This window comes from Ursus maritimus, unplaced genomic scaffold (genome assembly GCF_017311325.1).
Source record: "Ursus maritimus isolate PB19 unplaced genomic scaffold, ASM1731132v1 scaffold_26, whole genome shotgun sequence".
Lineage (NCBI taxonomy): Eukaryota > Metazoa > Chordata > Mammalia > Carnivora > Ursidae > Ursus > Ursus maritimus.
Window position 1 is genome coordinate 3,461,595 of NW_024425119.1, and position 23,893 is coordinate 3,485,487.

At 38.6% G+C, this 23,893-nt stretch overlaps 1 protein-coding gene across 1 annotated transcript in view; it reads left to right on the top strand.

The window, feature by feature from the left end:
* KDM5A (lysine demethylase 5A) overlaps positions 1-23,893 on the top strand; it is a 99,426-nt gene that overhangs the window by 51,379 nt on the left and 24,154 nt on the right. The window contains exons 15-24 of the mRNA XM_008704845.2: positions 2,112-2,293; positions 2,662-2,786; positions 3,270-3,420; positions 4,863-4,977; positions 7,284-7,639; positions 11,432-11,570; positions 14,671-14,850; positions 15,432-15,593; positions 17,536-18,087; positions 18,461-18,604. Of these exons, the coding sequence (XP_008703067.1) occupies positions 2,112-2,293; positions 2,662-2,786; positions 3,270-3,420; positions 4,863-4,977; positions 7,284-7,639; positions 11,432-11,570; positions 14,671-14,850; positions 15,432-15,593; positions 17,536-18,087; positions 18,461-18,604 (2,106 nt within the window). The remainder of the gene's footprint in view (positions 1-2,111; positions 2,294-2,661; positions 2,787-3,269; positions 3,421-4,862; positions 4,978-7,283; positions 7,640-11,431; positions 11,571-14,670; positions 14,851-15,431; positions 15,594-17,535; positions 18,088-18,460; positions 18,605-23,893) is intronic.

The following is a 23,893-nucleotide window of genomic DNA, read 5'->3' on the forward strand; positions in this document are numbered from 1 at the left end:
TCTTGATGTTTCCTCCTAGTCTGTGCAAACACAGGAATTATTGTCACTCTGAAAGAGGTGTCATGTGCAGTCACCCGTTTGTAATCCAGGTCTCCTTGGGATTGCCGTATGTTTCTCTTTAGCTTTTTTTCATCTCACTTTGAGCATCTGAGATAGAATATCATCTCCTCTCCATCTACCCTTTCACAAACCACTTTACTTATTGCCAGTATCAGGATCATTATTTAAAAACTTAATGTGATCCTTGACTCATCTGTCTCTTTCATAGTCATCTGCTCTCTGGCTTGAAGTTTTTATTTGTTTGTTTATTATGGCAATGTTTCTCATCACTTCTACTCCCCCCTTTTTTCCTTTACTGCTATCATCCAGTTCCATTCCTTAATTTTCTCACCTTGCTTATTTTTTTAAGATTTTATTTATTTATTTGACAGAGAGACAGCCAGCGAGAGAGGTAACACAAGCAAGGGGAGTGGGAGAGGAAGAAGCAGGCTCCCAGCAGAGGAGCCTGATGTGGGGCTAGATCCCAGAACGCCGGGATCACTCCCTGAGCCAAAGGCAGATGCTTAACGACTGAGCCACCCAGGCGTCCCACAGCTTGCTTATTTCAAATAGCTTTTAGTTTGTATTTCTTTTTTCTTCTCTCTATTCCCTCCTAATAATTTATAATTTTCTGAACTATATAATATTAGCATTACAAGGAAAAATTGTTCTGTGATAGAAAAGCTTGGGAGGTGGTAGATTAAGAAAAAATTAATTGGGGATAAAGAAATAATAAATGATTCCTTACTGTAAAACTTCTATGATATGCTGGTGTTCATTGTTAATGTCTTAAATTGGGAGGGATATAGTAATACATAGCATTTACCCTGTAGACAATTTATTTAGTTTTTTTGCAGAGTATCTTCTAGGGCTAGGGGTTCCTGGAGCATACTTTAAGATATGGTGTAAAATTTATTTGAGACAGGGAGAGAGAGAGAGTGAGAGTGAGAGAGAGAGAAGGAAAGCGACTGTATGGAGGGAGGGTCAGAGAGAGGGAGAATCCCAAGCTGACTTAACTGACTGAGCCACCCAGGTGCCCCAGATTTCTTGATGTATTAATGTCCTGTTTGCCAGTTGTTCTGAAGCTGTGTGAATTCTTGTAAACTAAGAAATACCTGCAGTGCATTTTGGAACCATTTTTACATGAAATAATTTTTAAAGCAAATATTAAATGCTAATATGAGAAATGGGACGATATGAGAGTATAGTTAAGAGACATACAGATTAAAACTAATATCGAAAACAAGATCCGTGTTGCAAGAGCTGAATTGTGTCTGCCAGTGAATAAATTATTGGGTTTTTACCATCGGTAAGTGAAAAGTTTGCTTTCGTAGTGGAATTAGGTTTTTAAGTACCTTGCTCAAGCAAGTAGTAACTCTAAAGAGAACCCTTGTGTATTGAATGGAAGTCTTTATAAAATGCACTTCAGATGTTCTTATTTTCTTAAGCTGGCACACTGAATTTAATTAACTTTCTTTTTGATGTCTTGCTGAAGTAGATTATATTTTGATTTGCATAGTTTAAGTAATTTTTACTGCTTTATCTTTGTGTATGCTTGTATTAGTGTTATTTTTGGATCATTGATTACTAATATATCTGTATTCAGGGCAAAAAAATTTTTTTAATTAATTTTTTTCTTGTTCTAAGGAGAAGACAAAATCATATGAAACAAAATATATAGCTTCATGAATTGTTACATAGTAAACTTTGTTGTCATCACAGTTCTGGTCAAGAAATAGAACTTTGTTAGCCACCCCTAAAGTACCTCCCAATTACGACTTCCCTCCCTCCCCTCAGAATGACTGCTATGACCTTTGTAGTCATAAGTTCCTTGCATTTGAAAAATAATTGTATCAGTCAGATGTGTATTCTTACACATCAAGGTTTAGTCTTTCCCATTTAAAAAAAATTAAGAATGATTAATTTTAGAAAGTATTTTGATGATGTGCCATTGTACCTCCCGTGTTTATATCTTAAGTCAGGTTTACCTGTAGAAAAAAACGTAATAACTAAGTTCTTTAATGCTTGAGAGCCTAGAAAGACTTGATGTGGTGACATGAATTGTATTTCAGGGTGTCCTCATGTCAGAAGAAGAAGTGTTTGAACTTGTTCCTGATGATGAGCGGCAGTGTTCAGCGTGCAGAACCACGTGTTTTCTCTCTGCTCTCACGTGCTCCTGTAATCCTGAGCGCCTTGTGTGTCTCTACCATCCAACCGATCTGTGCCCCTGCCCCATGCAGAAGAAATGTCTTAGGTATCCTCAAGTTTCTTATAAACCTTGTTACTTCTTTTAAAACTAAGTGCACTGTTCTTTGTAGTTCCCCTTTCCCCTGTGTGCGCTGGTAACTTTCCCTTGTCTCTCTGCCTCCCTGCTGAGGACCAGTCCTTTAAAGTTGGCCCTACACTTGGCAACTAATGTTAGTTTTTTTATCAGTTGATTTCATGTCTTCCTTGTCTTTCCCTGCATTAAAACTCTGTGGGTGGCTTTGATTTAAGACCCCATTCCCTTGGTCATTGTATTAAGCTGATTGTACTTAAAATTTATTTTCAAGTTGTTGGTTTCTGCAAAGTTTTTAATTTCTGTGTTTTTTGTTTATTTGTTTTGTTTTTCTTTGTGTTTAGATACCGCTACCCATTAGAGGACCTCCCTTCTCTGCTATATGGTGTGAAGGTCAGGGCACAGTCCTATGACACTTGGGTCAGCCGTGTTACAGAAGCATTATCTGCCAACTTCAACCACAAGAAAGGTTAAGTTTCCTCCTTTTTTGTGCATACACTGAAATTATTGTCACATTGAAAGAGGCCTTGTTTTGTTCTATGTGCTTTTCCTCCATTAAGGAAAAATTATAGGTTTCATAATGAGATTTGTGACTAATGGGTTGGTTGACTGACTGTAGATTTTGTTTTCTATTTGAGAATTTTCTTTTATATAAAAAGTTACTATAAAATGGGACGATAGCTAACTTGCAGTTAGATACGTATTTTGGGGAGCCATTGTTACCAGTGGACTGCCACTACAGGTTAATTAAGAAAGAGGAATTATCTTCCTGGAGAGAAATTGTCCGTAAGGATTAGGAATGAGCACCTGCTCTTAAGCTTTTATTGCATTGGTGAGATTTTCACAGCTGCAGTGTTTCCACTAATAGATTGATGACTAACTTGAGAGAGGTTGGTGAGTATTTTTAAATGGCTTTTTATGTCTGTCATAGTATATAGCTTTGTTTTTACAGATTTGATTGAATTACGAGTAATGCTGGAAGATGCTGAGGATCGGAAGTACCCAGAGAATGATCTCTTTAGAAAACTCAGAGATGCTGTGAAAGAGGCTGAGACTTGTGCTTCTGTGGCTCAGCTGCTTCTGAGCAAAAAGCAGAAGCACAGGTAAGACTGAGAAGAGTTCTCCGGTGCTTTCCTGTGGGTTTTTGGTTTTGTTTGTTTGCTTTTCTTTCAGAGTAAAAGCCAAAATTTAACCGGCCCCTCCCTGTATTATCTTTGACCTCTTGTCATGGCCCTTCCCCTCCCTCTCTCCAGTCATGTCCCGATCTTCTTTCCTACTACTCTCCCTTCTTTCTTGCTCCACCCTGCAGTCCTCTTCCCCTTCGTGCTTTTTCAGACACACCAGGCACGTTTCTGCTTAGGGCCTTCGCTCTTCCAGGTGGCTTGTTCCCTCACTTCTTTCAGATAGCTGACATGTTCTTGAAGAGGCCTTCTGTGACAACCCTTTATAAAATTGCAACCTTTTTATTCTTCTTTCCTGCTCTGTTTTTCTCCTAGTCCTGTCACTTCTTGACATACTAATTTATTTATTATCTTCTCCTTCCTTTCCCAATCCCACTAGACACCTGCTAGACTAGAATGTTGGAGATTTTTTATCCTTTTTTCATTGCTCTTTTTCTTGGGCTTAGAACAATGTCCGGTGCATACTGGATGTTTAATAAATATTTGTAAGTAAATAAATGATACTACACGCTGAAGGCAGATGGCAGCAAAGAGTAACCTTGATGGATGCTGGAGAGGCTATATTATTAAGAAATGTAGAAGTATGCATTCTTGATTTAATGGAATTCATATGTGTTAAATTTTCTGTGGTATTTCATATTCATGCCAGCACTTTCCTGGTATCTGACCAGCTTTTGCTATGGCCCTTCACGTTGGGTTTTAAATTACTTTGTACATTTTTTGTTTACCATTTGATTAGAGAGCCTTTCTTTGAAGCATTGATCAGGGAATTTTCACCTGTCATTGGGTCACTTTAACCCCCTTGGAGAGTCTGGCAAAAGTGTAGGGGCCCTTTTCTTAGAAAAATGCACATTCACATAACAATTCTGAATTTGTTTCAGAGGGGTTTATTGTCCCCTAGCCAAGTTAAAGGCCCTTTGTTCACGTTTTAAGCTTTTTGAGGTAGAAGATTTAGTTTTATTAATGAACATAGTATTTTACTCTGAGGAATTTATTGACTATTTAAAATGCTCAATACTTATAAGATTGGAGGAACTATAACCTGGAGAGTTGAATCTTTGAGTCTTTAACTAATGAGGTAAAAAGTGGAACCTCTCATCTTCTGGGATTGCTTGGGTTAGAATTCTAGAGAGACTGGAAACCCCTTTGATACCAGATGACTATGGATTTTTCTTACATCTCGATATTGGAGGAGCTATAACCTGGAGAGTTGAATCTTTGAGTCTTTAACTAATGAGGTAAAAAGTGGAACCTCTCATCTTCTGGGATTGCTTGGGTTAGAATTCTAGAGAGACTGGAAACCCCTTTGATACCAGATGACTATGGATTTTTCTTACTTACATCTCGATATTATTTCACATCAGGCAGAGCCCAGATAGTGGGAGGACTCGGACCAAACTGACAGTGGAAGAATTGAAGGCCTTTGTCCAACAACTTTTTAGTCTTCCATGTGTCATCAGCCAAGCTCGACAAGTAAAGGTGGAGTATTACATTCTTTTCTTGGGTAATATCCTTTGTAGTATGGGTTTCTGTTTCGGGTAAACAAAATAGTGTGTCTAGACTAGCTTTTTGTTCTCTTTGTTTGTCACATAAGTACTGCTGTTTGAAGTTTTTTGGTGGGCAGTAAGAATCCCCTGGTTTCGTTCATAGCTTTTAATTCTCCTTTTAAAATTATGGAAGGGTAGTTAGTTTAGAATTTTTTTCTACATTAATTTTAGATCAGAATCCCCATTTAGCATAGATGTAATTGAAATGCAAGAAAATAGGTAAAAGAACCTGAATGTATCAGTAAGTTATTAGTTCACGAGCTTTTAAATATGTGAGCTCTGAAATTCTTAGGGCCCTGATGGTTTCTTGAATATGTACAGTCTCAAAAAGTGTATATCAAATATATTAATCAGCATAGTTAGTAATCCTCTGATAGGTTTGTGGTGTGTTTTGTGATTTGGCCATGTGCAGGTTATCTAAAATGGTTATTATTGAGGTCATCAGCTTGAGGGGAGCCTGGGTGGCTCAGTCGGTTAAGTGTCTGCCTTTGGCTCAGGTCGTAATCTCAGAGTTCTGGGATCAAGCCCTACATCAGGCTCCTTGCTCAGTGGGGAGCTTGTTTCTCCCTCTGTCTCCACCTGCCACTCCCCCTGCTTGTACACTCTCTCTCTCTCTCTGTCAAATAAATAAAATCTTTAAAAAAATAAAAGTTATCAGCTTGTGAAATCTAGTATCAGTTGTGTTTCTGCTGTTATTCCGTGTCATAGGAGCATTTTGGTAAGTTGACCACTCTTTCCTTCCTGACTTTCTTCTCTGAACATCTGTGACATCACATGCTCTGGTTTTCTTTGCTCATTCACAGTTCCTTTTCTTTGGTGTTCTTTGCTGTTTGTTTTCTCCTTGGCTTAACTTCCAAGTGTTGGAGTGTATTAGGAGTCTCAGCTCTTTCTTTAGGTCCTGACATCTTATTTGTTTAGTGACAGTAAGTATCACCTCTATCTGGTTGATCCCAGATTACCAGCTCTCAATGCTTTTGTTCTTTCCTACAGGCTTATACATCCAGTTGCATACTCTGCGTATTCCATGGCAGACTAAAAGGCATCTTAAAAGCCTTTTAATGAATCGGAATCCTTGATTCCTTTATTTCCCTTTTACCCCACATCCAGTTTCTAAACAAGGGCTACTATTATCTTCAGAATGTTTCGCACAGTGAACCATTTGCCATCATCTCCATTGCTTAAACTGTGCTCTGAACCTCTAGATTCTGCCTCTGAGATTACTGTAGTAGCCTCTTAACTTGTCTCCCTTCTTCTTCTTTTGTCCCTGACAGTTTATTTTTCATTCGGTAGCCAGTGTAATCATGTAAAATATAAATCAAATCATATCACTTCTCTGTGGTTAAAATTCTCCAGTGCTTCCCCAAAGCCATTAAAATGAAATCTAAGCTCCTAATCTACATGGCACTACATAATCTGAGCTCTGCTTATTTTAAACCACATTTCTCCACTTTGCTCTCCATCATCCACTTTAGAGCAAGACATTTCTCTGTAAAAGCTTTTGCAGTTATTATCCACCCTGCCTGAACTGCTCTTCCTCCAAATTTTCATATAGTTCCTACCTCTAGCTCCTCATTTTAGTTTCAGTTCATCTATTTTCTGTGTCCACCATTGCAAAGTAATATGCCTGTCCCCTCTGGTCATTCTTTCTCTCTCTCTCTCTCTTTTTTTTTTCCAATTTTATTTATTTATTTGAGAGAGAGTGAGTGAGAGAACATCAGGAAGGGGCAGAGGGAGCAAGAGAAGTAGGCTCCCCACCAAGCAGGGAGTCTGATGTGGTGGGCTTGATCCCAGGACCCCGGGATCATGACCTGAGCCGAAGGCAGTCGCTTAACTGACTGAGCCACCCAAGTGCCCTGGTCATTCTCTATTGTGTTGCCCTGTTTTATTTTCACAGCACTTAAAACTAACTGAAACATTTTATTCATATATCCAGTGTCTGACTATTTATATTAAAATACGTTCCTTGAAGACAAGGACTTTGTGTGTTTTAGTGCTGTGTGCTTAGAACAGTGGCTGCGTTGAAGTCCACAGTCATTAAATATTGTTTGAATGAGTTTTAAAAGTAAGTCGGTAGGTAATTACAGAGAAGCATAAATAGGTTCTTAACTATCATATCTGGTGCTATAATGGTGAGATTATTAGTCTAGAATTTGATTGTTTGCCTGAACTATGTCTATTCCATACTTATTTTGTATCTTTTAAATTTGTTTTTTATTTTTATTCTTTTGACTTTTTCAGAATCTCCTGGATGATGTGGAAGAATTTCATGAACGTGCCCAAGAGGCCATGATGGATGAAACCCCAGATTCTTCCAAACTCCAGATGTTGATAGACATGGGCTCTAGTCTCTATGTGGAGCTACCTGAATTAGCCCGACTGAAGCAAGAGCTACAGCAGGCTCGATGGTTGGATGAAGTAAGACTGACCCTGTCAGATCCACAACAGGTCACTTTGGATGTCATGAAGAAACTGATAGACTCTGGGGTGGGGTTGGCACCCCACCATGCTGTGGAGAAGGCAATGGCTGAACTACAGGAGCTCCTTACAGTCTCTGAGCGATGGGAAGAAAAGGCTAAGGTCTGCCTACAGGCAAGGTGAACACATATATTGGTGACTGTTGCCTCTTTAATAATTAAGGGTAGAACCGAAGGCGGAACATAAGGCTCTGTTTCATTAAATATTTAATTAGATGTTTTATGCCTTTCCTGACCAACCACTAAATTATCAAATAGGTCTGCATATAAACAGTTCCAAAGATTGTGTGTGTGCTAGTACAGAGTACTTTGCTAGGTACTTTAAATGCAACAGTACTATTTTGTTTAGAACTTTCCCCTTACCTATACTGTAGTTCAGAGCTAAGAAACGTAAAGCTTACTGCAATATGGTATGGTTAACTGAGAGGTACAGAAAAATGCTGTAGCACTTCAGAGGAGGAGAGGTCATTGTTAGCTTTGGTGATCAAAAAAGAAGCTTGAGAGAAAAGAAAGAACTTAGGCAGAGTTTTGAAGTGTGTGTGGGATTGAAGTAGAAGGGGAGTAAGAGAAAGATCAAGCTAAGTTTAAGGAATATATAGGGTGTGTTTAGGTGACAAAAGTCAAATGGGCTTTACTGGAGTGGAGGATTTATGTAGGAAAGTAGTGGGAAAGAAGAAGCAAGAAAGATAGGAGAACATTATGGAGTTGCATTAGCATCGGCACCCCCATTGGATTTGTGAGATTTCAGTAACGCATTCACCATACTTGACTGTATATCGATTAATTAGCCTGTAATGTTCTTTAGGAAAGTATTTCTTCAGCTAAAATTAAGATCTGTAATTTCTCTTGTGAGGATGAGGAACCTGGCATACTTAGAGCCCATAGTTATTAAATAACCCAGCTCAGATTTAAAGCATTTTCCACTTCATTCCAAAGTCTTCGTGTACTTAACTATTTTGCCAGCCACTTACTTTGGTTGCAGTTGATAGGAAAAGCCTTAGGTGATTCAGTGAACACAGTTCTGTTTAACCAAGAAAAGCCCACATACATTTTTCCTGGATATTTTGCTCTCTAGTTGGCATGGAGAATACATACTAAAATGTATCCGTACCTTTTTCTGTTTGAAACCTTCAAATTACTCTGTGTCTTCAGATTCATGACAGTTCCAGGAGCATATTAAATGGGAAAAGCTAAATAACTTTAGAATGCAAAACCATGATTTGATACACCTGATGCAACTTACTGTAGTCTACAGAATGAGATTTTGTTGGTAGTAATATTTGAAAACTTTTTTTCTCTTATTTTTCCACATTTAATCAGTCACTAAGTTTTAATGTGTTTTCCTCCAAAAATGTCTTTCATATCTGTCTTCTTCAACTCCATTGTCACTGACCCTAGTTATGGTGCTCTTGTATTTTCCCTTAATCTTTGCAATTCAGTAAGTATTTATGGGGTACCTACTACATTCATGCCAGGCTCTATTTCTAAGTGCTATAGAGATAGTAGGGGAAAAGACCCACAAAGTCCCTGCTCTAAAATAGAGCCAACATTCTAGTAGGGAGAGACAGGTGAATAAGTGAGTGAATGGATGAATAAATTTCAGATAATTAGTGTCACAAAGAAAATAAAATTCGTAAGGAAATAGAGGGTGATGGGGTTTGTTGGGGATAGTGGGAAGTAGAATCTTTTGTTTTCTAACTCCTGTCAAAGTTAGCTTTCTGAAACACATCTACAGTGTTCTTGGCCCCTTAGCATTGGTTAACTCCTGACCACTATTTTCTCAATATCCTCCTTCTTTGCTTTTGGCCTTCTCTCCCTGCCTCTTAAATAATGCCTTTCCTCAAGATTCTGGCCTAGATCACTTCTTTTTTCACTCTGTACATCTTCCTGAAAATTTCGTCTTATTTTGTGGCTCCATTGGCCATCTTTATACTGATTCAAATTCTCATCTATCATGTAGATATTTTTCATAGATACCATCTGCCTATTAGGTAAATCTATTGGATGTCCTGTTGATACCTCAAAGTCCCCATATCCAAAATTGAATTCATTAAGTCTTTCCCATCATCTCTTCCTTTGCTCCTTTTTTCTTTGAGTTATACCATTTTTTTTCTCTTCTAAACAAGCTTTGGAAATTAACTTTGGCCTTTCCTTTCCATTTCCATACCCTCAGCCTCAGATAACTACTAAGTCATGTTGATTATATTTCCTTGATATTTCTCACTTTCATTCTTCTTTGCGGTGCTGTCATAGCTGGCCTAAATCATAGCCATAGACTCTGTGACCTCACCCTGCTCTCACCCATTCTCTACACTGCAGCTAGTATTTTCCTAAAATACAGGTGTGGCTTTTTCACTCTCCTGCTTAGAGCCCTTCACTGTTTCCTATTCCCCTGGGGATGACATTTAGAGTCCCTTCATCTGATTCATAAAGCCATCTGTAATCTAGCCCCTTGCTTAAGGATCTAGCCTCATCCCTTGCCATTCTTCTTTGCATTTTATGTTCCAAGCGTAGTGATCCCCCTGCTTTCCTCAGATATGCCATGTTCTTTCTTGTCTCTGGACCTTTGCGTGTGCTCATTTTATTTTGCTCTGGAACGCTCTTCCCTTCTGCCCATCCCCTGTGGCATACCCCTACCCAGCCTCTGGTTCCAGCTTTCCTGACTCACTCCTATTCAAAAAGGATAAGAAAGCTTAGAAGTCATTTCTGGGAATCCTTCCGTCACCTACCAGGTCAGTTTAGGTCCTCCTGCTGTATATTTTGATAGCATCTTACAGTGGTATGAATAATCCCCCTCTACCACCACAAGATTAAAACGTTTCACTAGGCAAAGGCTCTATCACTCCTGTGTATTAATAATCTCCAGGACCTAGCACAGTGCCTAGCACATAGAAGGATTCATGGATAAAGAAACTGTTCCTATCCTCAGTAGCTTCCTGTTGCTTCCATGGCGAAGTTCATGGCTCTTAAGACCTCTTAAATCTGTTTGCATCTTTCTTTTCTGTCAGATTCCCCTATTTGCTCTTAACTCTACTCCTACATCACCGTCATCCTCACACCAGCTCCCATCTTAAACTAGACTACTAACTTATTTTTTTTTAAGATTTTAGTTTTTAAATAAAAAAAAATAATCTCTACCCCCAACATGGGGCTGGAACTCATGACCCTGAGATCAAGAGCTGCACTCTCTACCCACTGAACCAGCCAGGTGCACCTGGACCTCTTAACTTACGTTTAAATGTTCCTTCATGTCTTCGTTCATTATATTCCTGGGTTTTTTTTCCTTTAACCTTGAGAAAATCACACTACTTCTTTAAGCTTCAGCTCAAAGCCTGTCTCAACTCCTCTAAGCAGAATTAATCACAGCTTCCCATAGTGTTGAGCCTATAGTGATTTGCTCTTCGTCCCCAGTACACGTTTAATTCTTATCTTGTATTCTGATTCATTGAGGATAAGGTCTATTTTATTCATCTTTTAACTAGGTGGTATTGAATGTAGTTGAATTAAATGTACATGGTCAGCATTACTGGACTTCTAGACTATTGCTTTCCACACTGCTATCTGATAACGCATCTCTGACAATTTCAGATATTGTGGAGAACTAAAATAGATGCAGTTTAGTGTAGTGAAAAGAGCAAGGGATCTGAGACTCATTCTCAATTGGTATTTTAGCTGTGCCATTCACTGTATTAAATGACTTTAGGGAAAATAATTGATTTTTGAGTTAAGGTTTTCTTATTTGTAAATTGGAAATAAAGGTAATAGCTGCTTTGCCTCCCTTATAGGGTTGTGGTAAGAACTAAATGAAATCATGTATATGAAATTTCTCTGCACATTCTAAAATGTTATTTAAATGTTAGTAGCAGTTTGACTTTTCCTCATGCATCTACCCTATCTTTGTGGGTTTTTTAGACCACGGCACAGTGTGGCAAGTTTAGAAAGCATAGTGAATGAAGCCAAGAACATTCCAGCCTTTCTGCCCAATGTGTTGTCCCTGAAAGAAGCATTACAAAAGGCTCGAGAATGGACAGCTAAAGTGGAAGCTATTCAGGTAAGGAGCCTCTTGAATTATCCTACCATTTGGGTAATGTTGTCTCACAGATGAATTCTTTAAGCCTTTAATTCTTTAGAATAGAGTAACCATAATAAAATATTAGTACTTAAAATTTCGTTGTTCCATCTAATTCTGTCATTCAAAATATATATTACCTATTTAAATGTTACTTGTTTCTGTTGACTCCCTGCTATGAAAGATGACGGAATTAGCTATTTATTTAACTCTGAGCAATAGGGAGCTTATTCCCTGCTGTATTCTTTGAATCTTCACCATGTGTGCAAATAAATTTTAAAATAAGAGAAAAAAGAAGATGAAATTAATATTTACTGAACACCGTCACGCTCATGGTAGGTATTATTCTAGTTGTTTGGGAGTAGAAATGTGAGGGAAGGGTGTAAAGATAGTACCCTGGCCCTCAAAATAGCATATTCTCTAGTTGGAAAGACCTGTGTTATATATTTTAATTTAAAACAATATATAATATTCCTCCTGAATTATAAAAACCTTGCAGCATTTTCAGTATTGAGGATGTACATACTCTTTATTGTAGAACTATATCCGAAGAAAAGGAAACGAATTCTCTTGTACTAAACTGCTATTCCAAGAAAACATATCCTAGGTGTCAGGTTCTAATGACTTTTGTTTTAGTTTGTTTTCAGTTAACTTTTTCTGGGAGCTTCTTAGCTGCACTTTTTCTATGCTATTTTTAAAATTATCTCTGTTTTCTAAACTGAGGATTTCTGGAGGGGAGATGGTTGGGTGAGGGGATAGGCTGAATGGATGATGGGCATTAAGGAGGGCACGTGTTGATGAACACTGGGTGTTCTGTGTGAGGATGAATCACTAAATTCTGTTCCTGAAACCAGTACTACACTATATGTTAACTAACTTGAATTTAAATAAAATCTTGGAAGAAAAATTATCTGTTTTCATCAGGACAGGTCCTCTGTTTCATCTTTAACCTATTCAGGAGTTTGGTTGTCCTCGAATGTTTGATGACCCTTAGTTGGCTGTTAATTTATGACTACGGGACCAAGTTTGCAAGTATAAATGGCTGTCTTGTGTTTCCTTTGTAATTTTGAAGGACTTGTCCTCCGCCTAGCCCTCCCTGCAGTGGGGAGGCTGACTCGTAGGTTCTAAGTGGACAACTTCTCTTGACAGGCAGACTCTTCTTTAAGATACAGAGCTTGGGAGCAGGCTAAGTCAAGCCTTAGCCAGAAGGTCTTCCGTGGTCAAACAGCTATAGTTGGGTACAAGAAGGAGTAGCAGTAAACATAGTATTTCTCAGCTGTATCTGTACTTGAGCTTTCTTTTCTCTTCCATTTTGCTATCTATTCTTTAATCGTAGTACCACAGTGATTTAATTATACCATTATAATATCTCTTAGGGCTAAAACCTTCCCATTATTATTATTAAAAATTTACTTAAGTTGGGGCACCTGGATGGCTCAGTCGGTGGAGCGTGTGGCTCTTGATCTCGAGGCTGTGAGTTCAAGCCCCACGTTGGATGTGGAGCCTACTTTAAAAAAAAAAAAAGTCACTTAAGTTTTTTACCTCTTTATTTTTCCACATTTCAGTGTAACTTTCAAAATGAGTTTATAGGCAAATGTGTCATTTAACATAGGAAATAACCTTTTATTCAAATGTCTATTTATAGCATGTAACTATGCCTTTCCCTCATTCAGGGCTTCTGAATAACAATGACTGTTAAGGGCATATATACAGTTTTCTTATAGGAATGGTTATGTGTTCTGTCTGCCTGGAGATTCAGCCAATCTAAGGCATCGCTCTGAATTACTGCCTGTTGGCTCCCAGCCCACTTCAGATGTTCTTGATAAATTCCTGGAATGGATTACTTGTTAACTCTCTCACCTCTTATAATGATTTAGTTAGTAAATTTACAGCAGTAACAGTTCTAAAAACAATAATGACTTCATTACATTGGAAATACTGAACCATTGTGACCATGGCAAATATCTGTTCTCATCTGTATTTATGTAACATAAAATGGAGGTGGTTATCAGAACTAAAATACTACTCTGTAGTTGTTGGAAAAGTTTGAAAGACTTTGAAAATAGGCAAAAGAAATTACTGGGTGTTCTTTTACTTTTTTTATTTTTTATTTTTAAAGATTTTATTTATTTATTTGACAGAGACAGAGACAGAGACAGCCAGCGAGAGAGAGGGAACACAAGCAGGGGGAGTGGGAGAGGAAGAAGCAGGCTCCCAGCAGAGGAGCCTGACGTGGGGCTCAATCCCAGAACGCTGGGATCACGCCCTGAGCCGAAGGCAGAGGCTTAACGACTATGCCACCCAGACTCCCCCCAGGTGTCCTTTTAGTGGAGTACTGGATGTCGTCTAGTGAACTCTCCAAGATTATCTCATTCTGAGAGTGCATGCTGTAGATTTTCTTTGACCAGGTTATTTACAACTCTGTCAATTATTAAAAAATGGTAGTAATACAAATGAATTATGTCCATAGAAAGACAACTAAATTTATCTATAATGGAACAATTGATTTCCTCATGGTAGAAAAGATGATTAAATTGTCCCATATGATATTAAATATCTGTTTCCATCTATTAGCAAATTTCTTGTCTCATTCCTGATTGTATTTATATATTCTGTTCTTTTTTTTTTTTTTTTAAGATTATTTATTTTAGAGTGTGTTTGTGAACGGGGGAGGGGCAGGGGAGAAGGCGGGGGGAAGCAGACTCCCCACTGAAATCACGCGGGGCTTGATTTCCTAACCAGGAGATCATGACCTGAGCTGAAACCAAGAGCATCGGTTGGATGCTCGACCGACAGCCACCCAGGTGCCCCATATATGTCTGTCCTTTAGATTACCTTTTGAACTGATTTTTACATCTTAACTAGTTCCCTCATTAATTAATAAAAATCCTTGACAGCATGAATTTATAGACTTTTTAAAAAGGACATTGGAAGCTCTATTAGTTCAAGAGATAAAATTAGCTTTAAAGAATAACATTTAACAAAAAACTTAACACTTAACTCTTTGTAAGATCTTCCAACCAATATTACTAGACTCCATAAGAAAGTACAAGTTGGGTGAGAATGCACTTTTGTTTTTCAGAGTGGCAGCAACTATGCTTATTTGGAGCAGCTGGAGAGCTTATCTGCCAAAGGGCGACCTATCCCTGTGCGTCTGGACGCACTGCCCCAGGTAGAATCACAAGTAGCAGCTGCACGGGCATGGAGAGAACGGACTGGGCGGACCTTTCTTAAGAAGAATTCTAGCCATACCTTGTTGCAGGTAAAGAACAGTTGGTAATTTAATACCTGTAGGTAGGAGTTTCATTGGTGAGGGTTGTTTTCAGTTTATCTGGTCATGGTTATATAAGTGATTCCTATTAAGTGATATCAGATGTCTACTGGAAATCTGGAGTCTTAGGCTGACTTATCTCCAGTTCATCTCGTACTCTGTCCAGAAAAAGCAATTAGCCTGGATCTTATCTCTGTTACTAATGGATTCTGTTCTTGAAATATCTTATACTCGTTACCCTTTTCATCTTGAGCAGTTGAACATCCTAGTAGTTAAAGAGCATAGGCTTTGGAGTAAGGTACTTTCAGGTCGAGCACTGGCTCACTAATTGTTAAGCCTGTGTCCTTGGGCAAGTTGTTTCCTTTCTGAGCCTTAGTTTCCCCGGTTTGTAAAATACAGGTGATACACCTTCTACAGAGGGTTGTTATGAGGGTTGAGTTAGGTGTCTGTAGAAGGTACGTAAGAAAGTGCCTAGGACAAGATGAATGGTCAGTAAATGGTTCCTTTTTATTATTTTTAGTTTTAAGATTTTTTTAAAAACTAGAATTCAGTGTTTGGCTTTATTTTTGTAGGTGCTAAGTCCCCGGACTGACATTGGTATATACGGGAGTGGTAAAAACAGAAGGAAAAAAGTAAAAGAACTAATAGAAAAAGAAAAAGAAAAAGATCTGGACCTTGAGCCTTTGAGTGATCTGGAGGAAGGATTGGAGGAAACCAGAGATACAGCTATGGTGGTAAGAAATTATGAAATGCATTTTGAGCCTGCTTTCTGAATACAGAATTCTATGACGATATTAGCAGATTCACTGGTTTTATGTTCTTAACTATTTTTTATTTTTGTATACTTAATCTTTGGCTTTATAGTAGAATATTTCATTTTTTTATATTTGTAATCAAAGTTTATTATGCTCTCTCCCTAAAATTGTTTGTCTTTCCAAATCTGTGTTCTTTATTATTGTTTTAATAGTTGTCTAATATTCCATCAAATTGTCCATAATTTGTTGAACATTTTCTGACACATCAAATATTTTGATTATTACTAAGTGTTTGCTATTAGGGATAATGTAAAGTGAACTTCTTTATAAAATTTTTTTCTTTTTTCAAATTATTTTCCTTTACTTTTTTTTTTTTTTTAAGATTTTATTTATTTATTTGACAGAGATAGAGACAGCCAGCGAGAGAGGGAACACAAGCAGGGGGAGTGGGAGAGGAAGAAGCAGGCTCCCAGTGGAGGAGCCTGACGTGGGGCTCGATCCCAGAACGCCGGGATTACACCCTCAGCCGAAGGCAGGCGCTTAACAACTGAGCCACCCAGGCACCCCTATTTTCCTTTACTTTTAAGAATGTGATTACTGGGTTAGAATTTAATAGCATTTTGTGACATTTAATACTCTGCTTTTAGAAGGAATTATATCTGTTTAATGATACCAGCTGCTATTTAAAATACCTCCCTTCTCTTAGTCTCATTCGCAGTATAGTGAGTCCTCAAAAAAATACTTGGAATGATAGGTGTTTCTGGAGAGGAGGAAGAATGTGTGAAGGTGACTAGGCGCCTGAGTATGTAAAGAGAAATAAAAAAGGAATTTGGGCTATATGTAACAGTAGGGAATTACATACATTAAGTCACATGATATGGATGTTTCTCCCTACAAATGATCCTCGGTTGTGGTTGTTGTTTTTTAAAGATGTATTTATTTGAGAGAGAGAGCGAGCACATGAGTGGGGGGAGGGACAGAGGGAGAGAGTGGTGGGAAACAGACTCCCCACATAGCGGGGAACCTGATGCGGGGTTCAGTCCCATGACCCCAAGACCACAGCCTGAGCTGAAACCAAGGCCAGATGGTGCACTGACTTAGCCACCCAGGCACCCACAAATGATCCTGTTTTGAGGCCAGTGGAAATGATTTATTAGCAAGCCTTCCTAACAAGTCAGTCAGGCCAAATTAATAGAACTGGAAATTATTTCATAATTGTTTCAAAGCTACCACAGTTTAAAAAAGAAAATGCACTGCAATGATAATTAAAGTTTATTTACTTTTATTTTTTGAAATGAGTTATATAAAGCCTTGTTATAATTGGCCATCAGACTTTGTTATTCTACTTCTACATGAGTTGGAGAGGCTGTTTTAGAAAAATATAAAAATCGATTTGTATAGAAGTCACCCCCAGGGAAGGAATTACAAGGGGATTAGGGAAGTAATATTTATTGGGTGTTTACCTTGTGTGAGACACCAAGTTAGGCACTTTCATGTGTTATCTTATCTAAATCCTCAGAACAACAAAATGAGGTTGGTTGGTATCCTCATTTTTCAGAAAACTAAAATTCAGAAAACTTGTGCCCCAGATCAGCCATCTATAAGTACAAGAGCCAGGCTTTGTGCTCAGGTTGCTTGACTCCAAGGCATATTATCTTTCTACTGCACCCGACAGAAGAGTTCAAAGTACTCTACTGATACAAATTGTCAAATATGGTAGCACTTTGCCCATTTCACAGATGAGGAATGTTTGCACCCACATTATAGGAAATGATTGACAGATGTTTGTTTGTTTGCTTTTCAAGGACAGTGCTTGTCACAATGAGGGTACAACATGGAGATGATCCCTCAGCTCTGAGGATTCGGCATTTTTGGAATATTTTGCAGTGACTCTTTTTAATTAAATGTTTGTTGTATATAGGTGGCGGTTTTCAAAGAACGGGAGCAAAAAGAGATTGAAGCCATGCATTCCCTCAGAGCAGCCAACCTAGCCAAGATGACAATGGTGGACCGCATAGAAGAAGTAAAATTTTGCATTTGCCGCAAGACAGCCAGTGGGTTTATGCTACAGTGTGAACTCTGCAAAGACTGGTTCCATAACAGCTGTGTTCCCCTTCCTAAATCGGGTTCCCAAAAAAAAGGGTCTAGCTGGCAAGCTAAAGAAATAAAATTCCTTTGCCCTCTTTGTATGCGGTCTCGAAGGCCAAGGTTAGAGACTATTCTCTCACTCCTGGTATCCCTTCAGAAGTTGCCTGTGCGTTTGCCTGAAGGAGAGGCCCTGCAGTGTTTGACAGAACGAGCTATGAGTTGGCAAGATAGAGCACGGCAGGCCCTAGCCACAGATGAACTGTCCTCTGCCCTGGCCAAACTGTCTGTGTTGAGCCAGCGCATGGTGGAGCAGGCAGCTCGAGAAAAGACTGAAAAGATCATCAGTGCAGAACTCCAAAAAGCAGCTGCTAATCCAGACTTACAGGCAAGTTTAGGGTTTTCTTTCTTTTTTTATTTCATGGGATTATATGTGTAAATAGTAAATCAAATCTATCTTACCAGCTGATAAGGAAAAACAACAGTAAGTTTCCAGCAGCTATGTTATCCATAACGTCTTTCTGTATACACCTATAGGATTTTCCTTGGGTATATACCGAGGTCATTGTAGTGAACCATTACCTGGAAATACCATTGAGATGGACCTGGGCATCATAATCAAATAATTTGATCTGTACTAACTGTTGAATTCTTTTGGCCACTTTGAAGTTCATTACATTTAGGTGGTCTTAAGCGCACATTAATTATCCTTGTTTATTTAGTATGTCCCTCTGTTCATCTTGGAATTGTTTGTTGTTTAGGGACACTTACCTAGTTTCCAGCAGTCTGCTTTTAACCGAGTGGTGAGCAGTGTGTCTTCTTCCCCTCGACAAACAATGGACTATGATGATGAAGAAACAGATTCTGATGAAGATATCCGGGAGACATATGGCTATGACATGAAGGTAATTAATGGACAGGCATACCTGATCACTGGGCTTGTTAAAACTATTGAACACTGGTATTTGAACCCTGAAAGTAGAAGAGAAAGCTAGTCTATTTATCCTGGGTTTATGGTGATAGCATTTTTTTCTAAGCCCCCAAAATAGAGATTGATGAAACAATTTTTTTTAAAGGATGGAATTTTTTTTTTTTAAGATTTTATTTATTTATTTGACGGAGAGAGGGACAGCTGGTGAGAGAGGGAACACAAGCAGGGGGAGTGGGAGAGGAAGAAGCAGGTTCCCAGTGGAGGAGCCTGATGTGGGGCTTGATCCCAGAACGCCGGGATCACGCGCTGCGCCAAAGGCAGACGCTTAACGACTGAGCCACCCAGGCGCCCCAAGGATGGAATTTTTTAAAAAATGTGTTTATTTTCTTCACCTTGTGACTCCTTATGGCCTAAAGGGACTAGAAAAATTATGTATTTACTGAAAGCTTTCATGACTTCAGTATTTTGTTTCCTTTGAGTTGTTCATTCTGTATAGTTATGTTTTAAGAATCGTATTCTAGCTGTGCTTTGAGTCTTTTGCTCTGATCTCTCATCTAGATGGTGCTAGATAGAACGTTCTATTCAGAGATGAGTTATACTTGGGCCCATGGTTCAAATTTGCAGAGCTGCAGCTAGAGCAAATTATTTAACTTCAATGTGATTCTTTTGATAATGACACCACACTGGTTTTGGCAAGTTTGTTTTGTGTTGGATCCTATTGGCCTTTTATTATTTTGTGTCAGGCCCAAGCCCTTTGTCTTTTACCTAGTTATAACATCATGATCTAGGCAGAAACTCTGCCAGGTTACAGTTAATCCATTGATCTGTTTTTTTTTTTTTTAATTATAATAATATTTTTTTATTATATTATGTTAGTTACCATACAGTACATCCCTGGTTTTTGATGTAAAGTTCGATGATTCATTAGTTGCGTATAATACCCAGTGCACCATGCAATACGTGCCCTCCTTACTACCCATCACCAGCCTATCCCATTCCCCCACCCCCGTCCCCTCTGAAGCCCTCAGTTTGTCTCTCAGAGTCCATAGTCTCTTATGCTTCTTTCCCCTTTCTGATTACCCCCCCTTTCTTTATCCCTTTCTTCTACCGATCTTCCTAGTTCTTATGTTCCACAGATGAGAGAAACCATATGATAATTGTCTTTCTCTGCTTGACTTATTTCACTTAGCCTTATCTCCTCCAGTGCTGTCCATGTTGCAGCAAATGTTGAGAAATCGTTCTTTCTGATAGCTGAGTAATATTCCATTGTATATATGGACCATATCTTCTTAATCCAGTCATCTTTTGAAGGGCATCTCGGCTCCTTCCACGATTTAGCTATTGTGGACAATGCTGCTATGAACATTGGGGTGCATATGGCCCTTCTCTTCACTACGTCTGTATCTTTGGGGTAAATACCCAGGAGTGCAATGGCTGGATCATAGGGTAGCTCAATTTTTAACTTTTTAAGGGACCTCCACACTGTTTTCCAGAGTGGCTGTACCAGCTTGCATTCCCACCAACAATGTAGGAGGGATCCCCTTTCTCCACATCCTATCCAACAATTGTTGTTTCTTGCCTTGTCAATTTTTGCCATTCTAACTGGCGTAAGGTGCTATCTAGTGTGGTTTTGATTTGAATTTCAAATGATGGCTAATGATTTTGAACATTTTTTCATGTGTCTGTTAGCCATTTGTATGTTTTCATACATACAAGTGTCTATTCATATCTTCTGCCCATTTTATGATTTGTTTATTTGTTTCTCGTGTATTGAGTTTGAGAAGTTCTTTGTAGATCTTGGATACCAGTCTTTTATCTACTGTCATTTGCAAATATATTTTCCTATTCCGTGGGCTGCCTCTTAGTTTTTTTGACTGTTTCCTTGGCTGTGCAGAAGCTTTTTATCTTGATGAAGTCCCATGAGTTCATTTTATCTTTTGTTTCTCTTGCCTTTGGATATGTGTCATGAAAAAGGTTGCTGTGGCCGATGTCGTAGAGGTTGCTGCCTATGCTCTCCTCTAGGATTTTGATGGATTCCTGTCTCACATTGAGGTCTTTCATCCATTTGGAATTTATCTTTGTGTATGGTGTGAGAGAGTGGTCAAATTTCATTCTTTTGCATGTAGCTGTCCAATTTTCCCAGCACCATTTATTGAAGAGACTGTCTTTTTCCCACTGGATGCTTTTTCCTGCTTTATCAAAGATTAGTTGCCCAAAGAGCCGAGGGTCCATTTCTGGGTTCTGTATTCTGTTCCATTGGTCTATGTGTCTGTTTTTGTGCCAGTACCATGCTGTCTTTGTGATCACAGCTTTGTAGGGCAGCTTGAAATCCGGCATTGTGATGCCCCTAGCTTTGTTTTTCCTTTTCAACACTTCCTTGGCGATTCATGGCCTTTTCTGGTTCCACACAAATTTAAGGGCTGTTTGTTCCAGTTCTTTGAAAAATGTCATTGGTATTTTGATCGGGATACCATTGAAAGTGTAGATTGCTCTGGGTAGCATGGACATTTTAACTATGTTAATTCTTCCAGTCCATGAGCATGGAATATTTTTCCATCTTTTTGTGTCTTCTTCAATGTCTTTCAAGAGTGATTTGTAGTTTCTAGAATATAGATCCTTTACGTCTCTGGTTAAGGTTAATCTTCCGAGATAACGATGATTTTTGATGCTATTGTAAATGGGATGATTCCTAATTTCTCTTTCTTCAGTCTCATTGTTCTGTATAGACATGCAACTGATTTCTGAGCATTGATTTTGTATCCTGCCACATTGTTGAATTGCTCCTAAAACTTCTAGTAGTTTGGGGTAGTGGGATTCTTTTTGATTTTCCATATAGAGTATCATGTCATCTGCGAAAGAGACAGTGTGACTTCTTTTGCCGATTTGGATACCTTTTTATCCCTTTTGTTAAGTCTCGATTGCTGTTGCAAGGACTTCTAGTATTATGTTGAATAATACGAGCGTAGAAGTGGGGCATCCTTGTCGTGTTCCGATCTTAAGGGAAAGGCTCTTCAGCTTTTCCCTCATTGAGAATGATATTTGCTGTAGGTTTTCTCATAGATGGTTTTATGGATTGAGGAATGTACCCTCATCCCTACACTCTGGAAGGGCTTTTAATCAGGAAAGGATGCTGTATTTTTGTCAAATGCTTTTTCTGCATCTATTGAGAGGATCATATGATTCTCTGCTTTTTTCTTGTTGATATACTCCATCACACTGATAGATTTGCGAGTGTTGAACCACCCTTGCATCCAGGGATGAATCCCACTTGGTCGTGATGGATAATCCTTTAATGTACTGTTGGATCCCCTGTTAGCTAGGATCTTGTTAGAACTCTTGACGTCCATATTCATCAGGGAAATCGGTCTGTAATCTCCTTTTTGATGGGGTCTCTACCTGGTTTAGAGATCAAGGTAATATTGGCCTCATAGAATGGGTTTGGTAGTTTTCCTTCTGTTTCTATTTTTTGAAATACCCTTAGGAGAATAGGTATTATTTCTTCTTTGAATGTTTGGTAGAATTCCCCGGGGAATCCATCAGGCCCTGGAGTTTTGGTTTTTGGAAGGTTTTTAATCACTGTTTCAATCTCTTCATAATTAATTGGTTTGTTTAAAAAATCAATTTCTTCCTGTTTCAGTCTTGGTAGTTTATAGGTTTCCAGGAAGGCCTCCATCTCTCCCAGGTTGCTTAATTTATTGGCATAAAGCTGTTGATAAAAGTTTCTAATGATCCTTCCTATTTCATTGGTGCTGGTTGTGACCTCTCCCTTTTCATTCATAATTTTATTAATTTGGGTCCTTTCTGTATTCTTTTGGATAAGTCTTGCCAGTGGCTTGTCTATTTTATTTATTCTTTCAAAGAACCAGCTTCTAGTTCTGTTGATCTGCTCTACTGTGCTCCTGGTTTCTAATTCATTGATCTCTGCTCTAATCTTGATCAATTGCTTTCTCGTTCGTGGATTAGACCTGTTCTGTTGCTGTTCCAGCTTCTTGAGGTGAGAAATATAAAACTGCATTTTAGATTTTTCTATTCTTTTGAGTGAGGCTTGGATGGCTATGTATTTTCCCCTTAGGACTGCCTTTGCAGTGTCCCATAGGTCTTGGACCGTTGAGTTTTCATTCTCATTGGTCTCCATAAATTGTTTAAATTGATTTTTGATTTCCTGGTTTATCGAATCATTCTTGAGCAGGATGGTTCTTAGTCACCAAGTGTTTGAGTTTCTTCCAAATTTTTCCTTGTGGTTGAGTTCCCATTTCAAGGCGTTGTGGTCTGAGAATATGCAGGGAATAATTTCAGTCTTTTGGTATCGGTTGAGACCTGTTTTGTGACCCAGAGCATGGTCTATTCTTGAGAATGTTCCATGTGCATTAGAATAGAATGAATATTCTTTTGTTTTGGGGTGTAGTGTTCTATATATATATATGAGGTCCAACTTGTCTAGTATGGTATTCAAAGCTCTTGTTTCTTTGTTGATTTCTTGCTTTGGTGATTTGTCTATTGCTGGTAGTGTAGTGTTGAGGTCCCCTACTATTAACATATTTTTATCTATATGTCTCTTTTTTCTGGTTAAGAGATGGCTTGTGTATCTTGTTGCTCCCCTGTTGGGGGCATATATATTTCCAATTGTCATATCCACTTGTTGGATCCATCCTTTAAGAATAATATAGTGCCTCTCTGTATCTCTAACTATAGTCTTTAGTTTAAAATCCAAACTGTCTGATATGAGAATTGCTACCCCAGCTTTCTTTTGAGGTCCATTGGCGGGAAAGATGGTATTCCATCCCTTTCCTTTCAGTCTGGATGTATCTTTAGGTTCAAAATGAGTCTCTTGTAGACAGCAAATGGATGAGTCATGTCTTCTTATCCATTCTGCAACCCTGTGGCGTCTTATGGGGGCATTTAGGCCATTTACAATGAGACCGATTATTGAGAGATATGATTTTAATGATGCCATGTTGCCTGTAAAGTCTCTGTTTCTATAGATTGTGACTTTCTGTTCTGTATCACTCTTGGGGGCTTTTAATTTTTATAGAACCCACCTTAATATCTCCTGTAGGGCTGGTTTCCTGGTTACAAAATTGGTCAATGACTGGCGATTCTGTAAGGTCTTTATTTCTCCATCAATTCTGAATGACAGCTTTGCTGGATAAAGGATCCTTGGCTGCATGTTTTTCTCTGAAAGAGCTTTAAAAATGCTCCCCCCCCCAACCCTTTCTCTCATTCCAGGTCTGTGTAGACAGGTCTGACGTAATTCTGATACTTT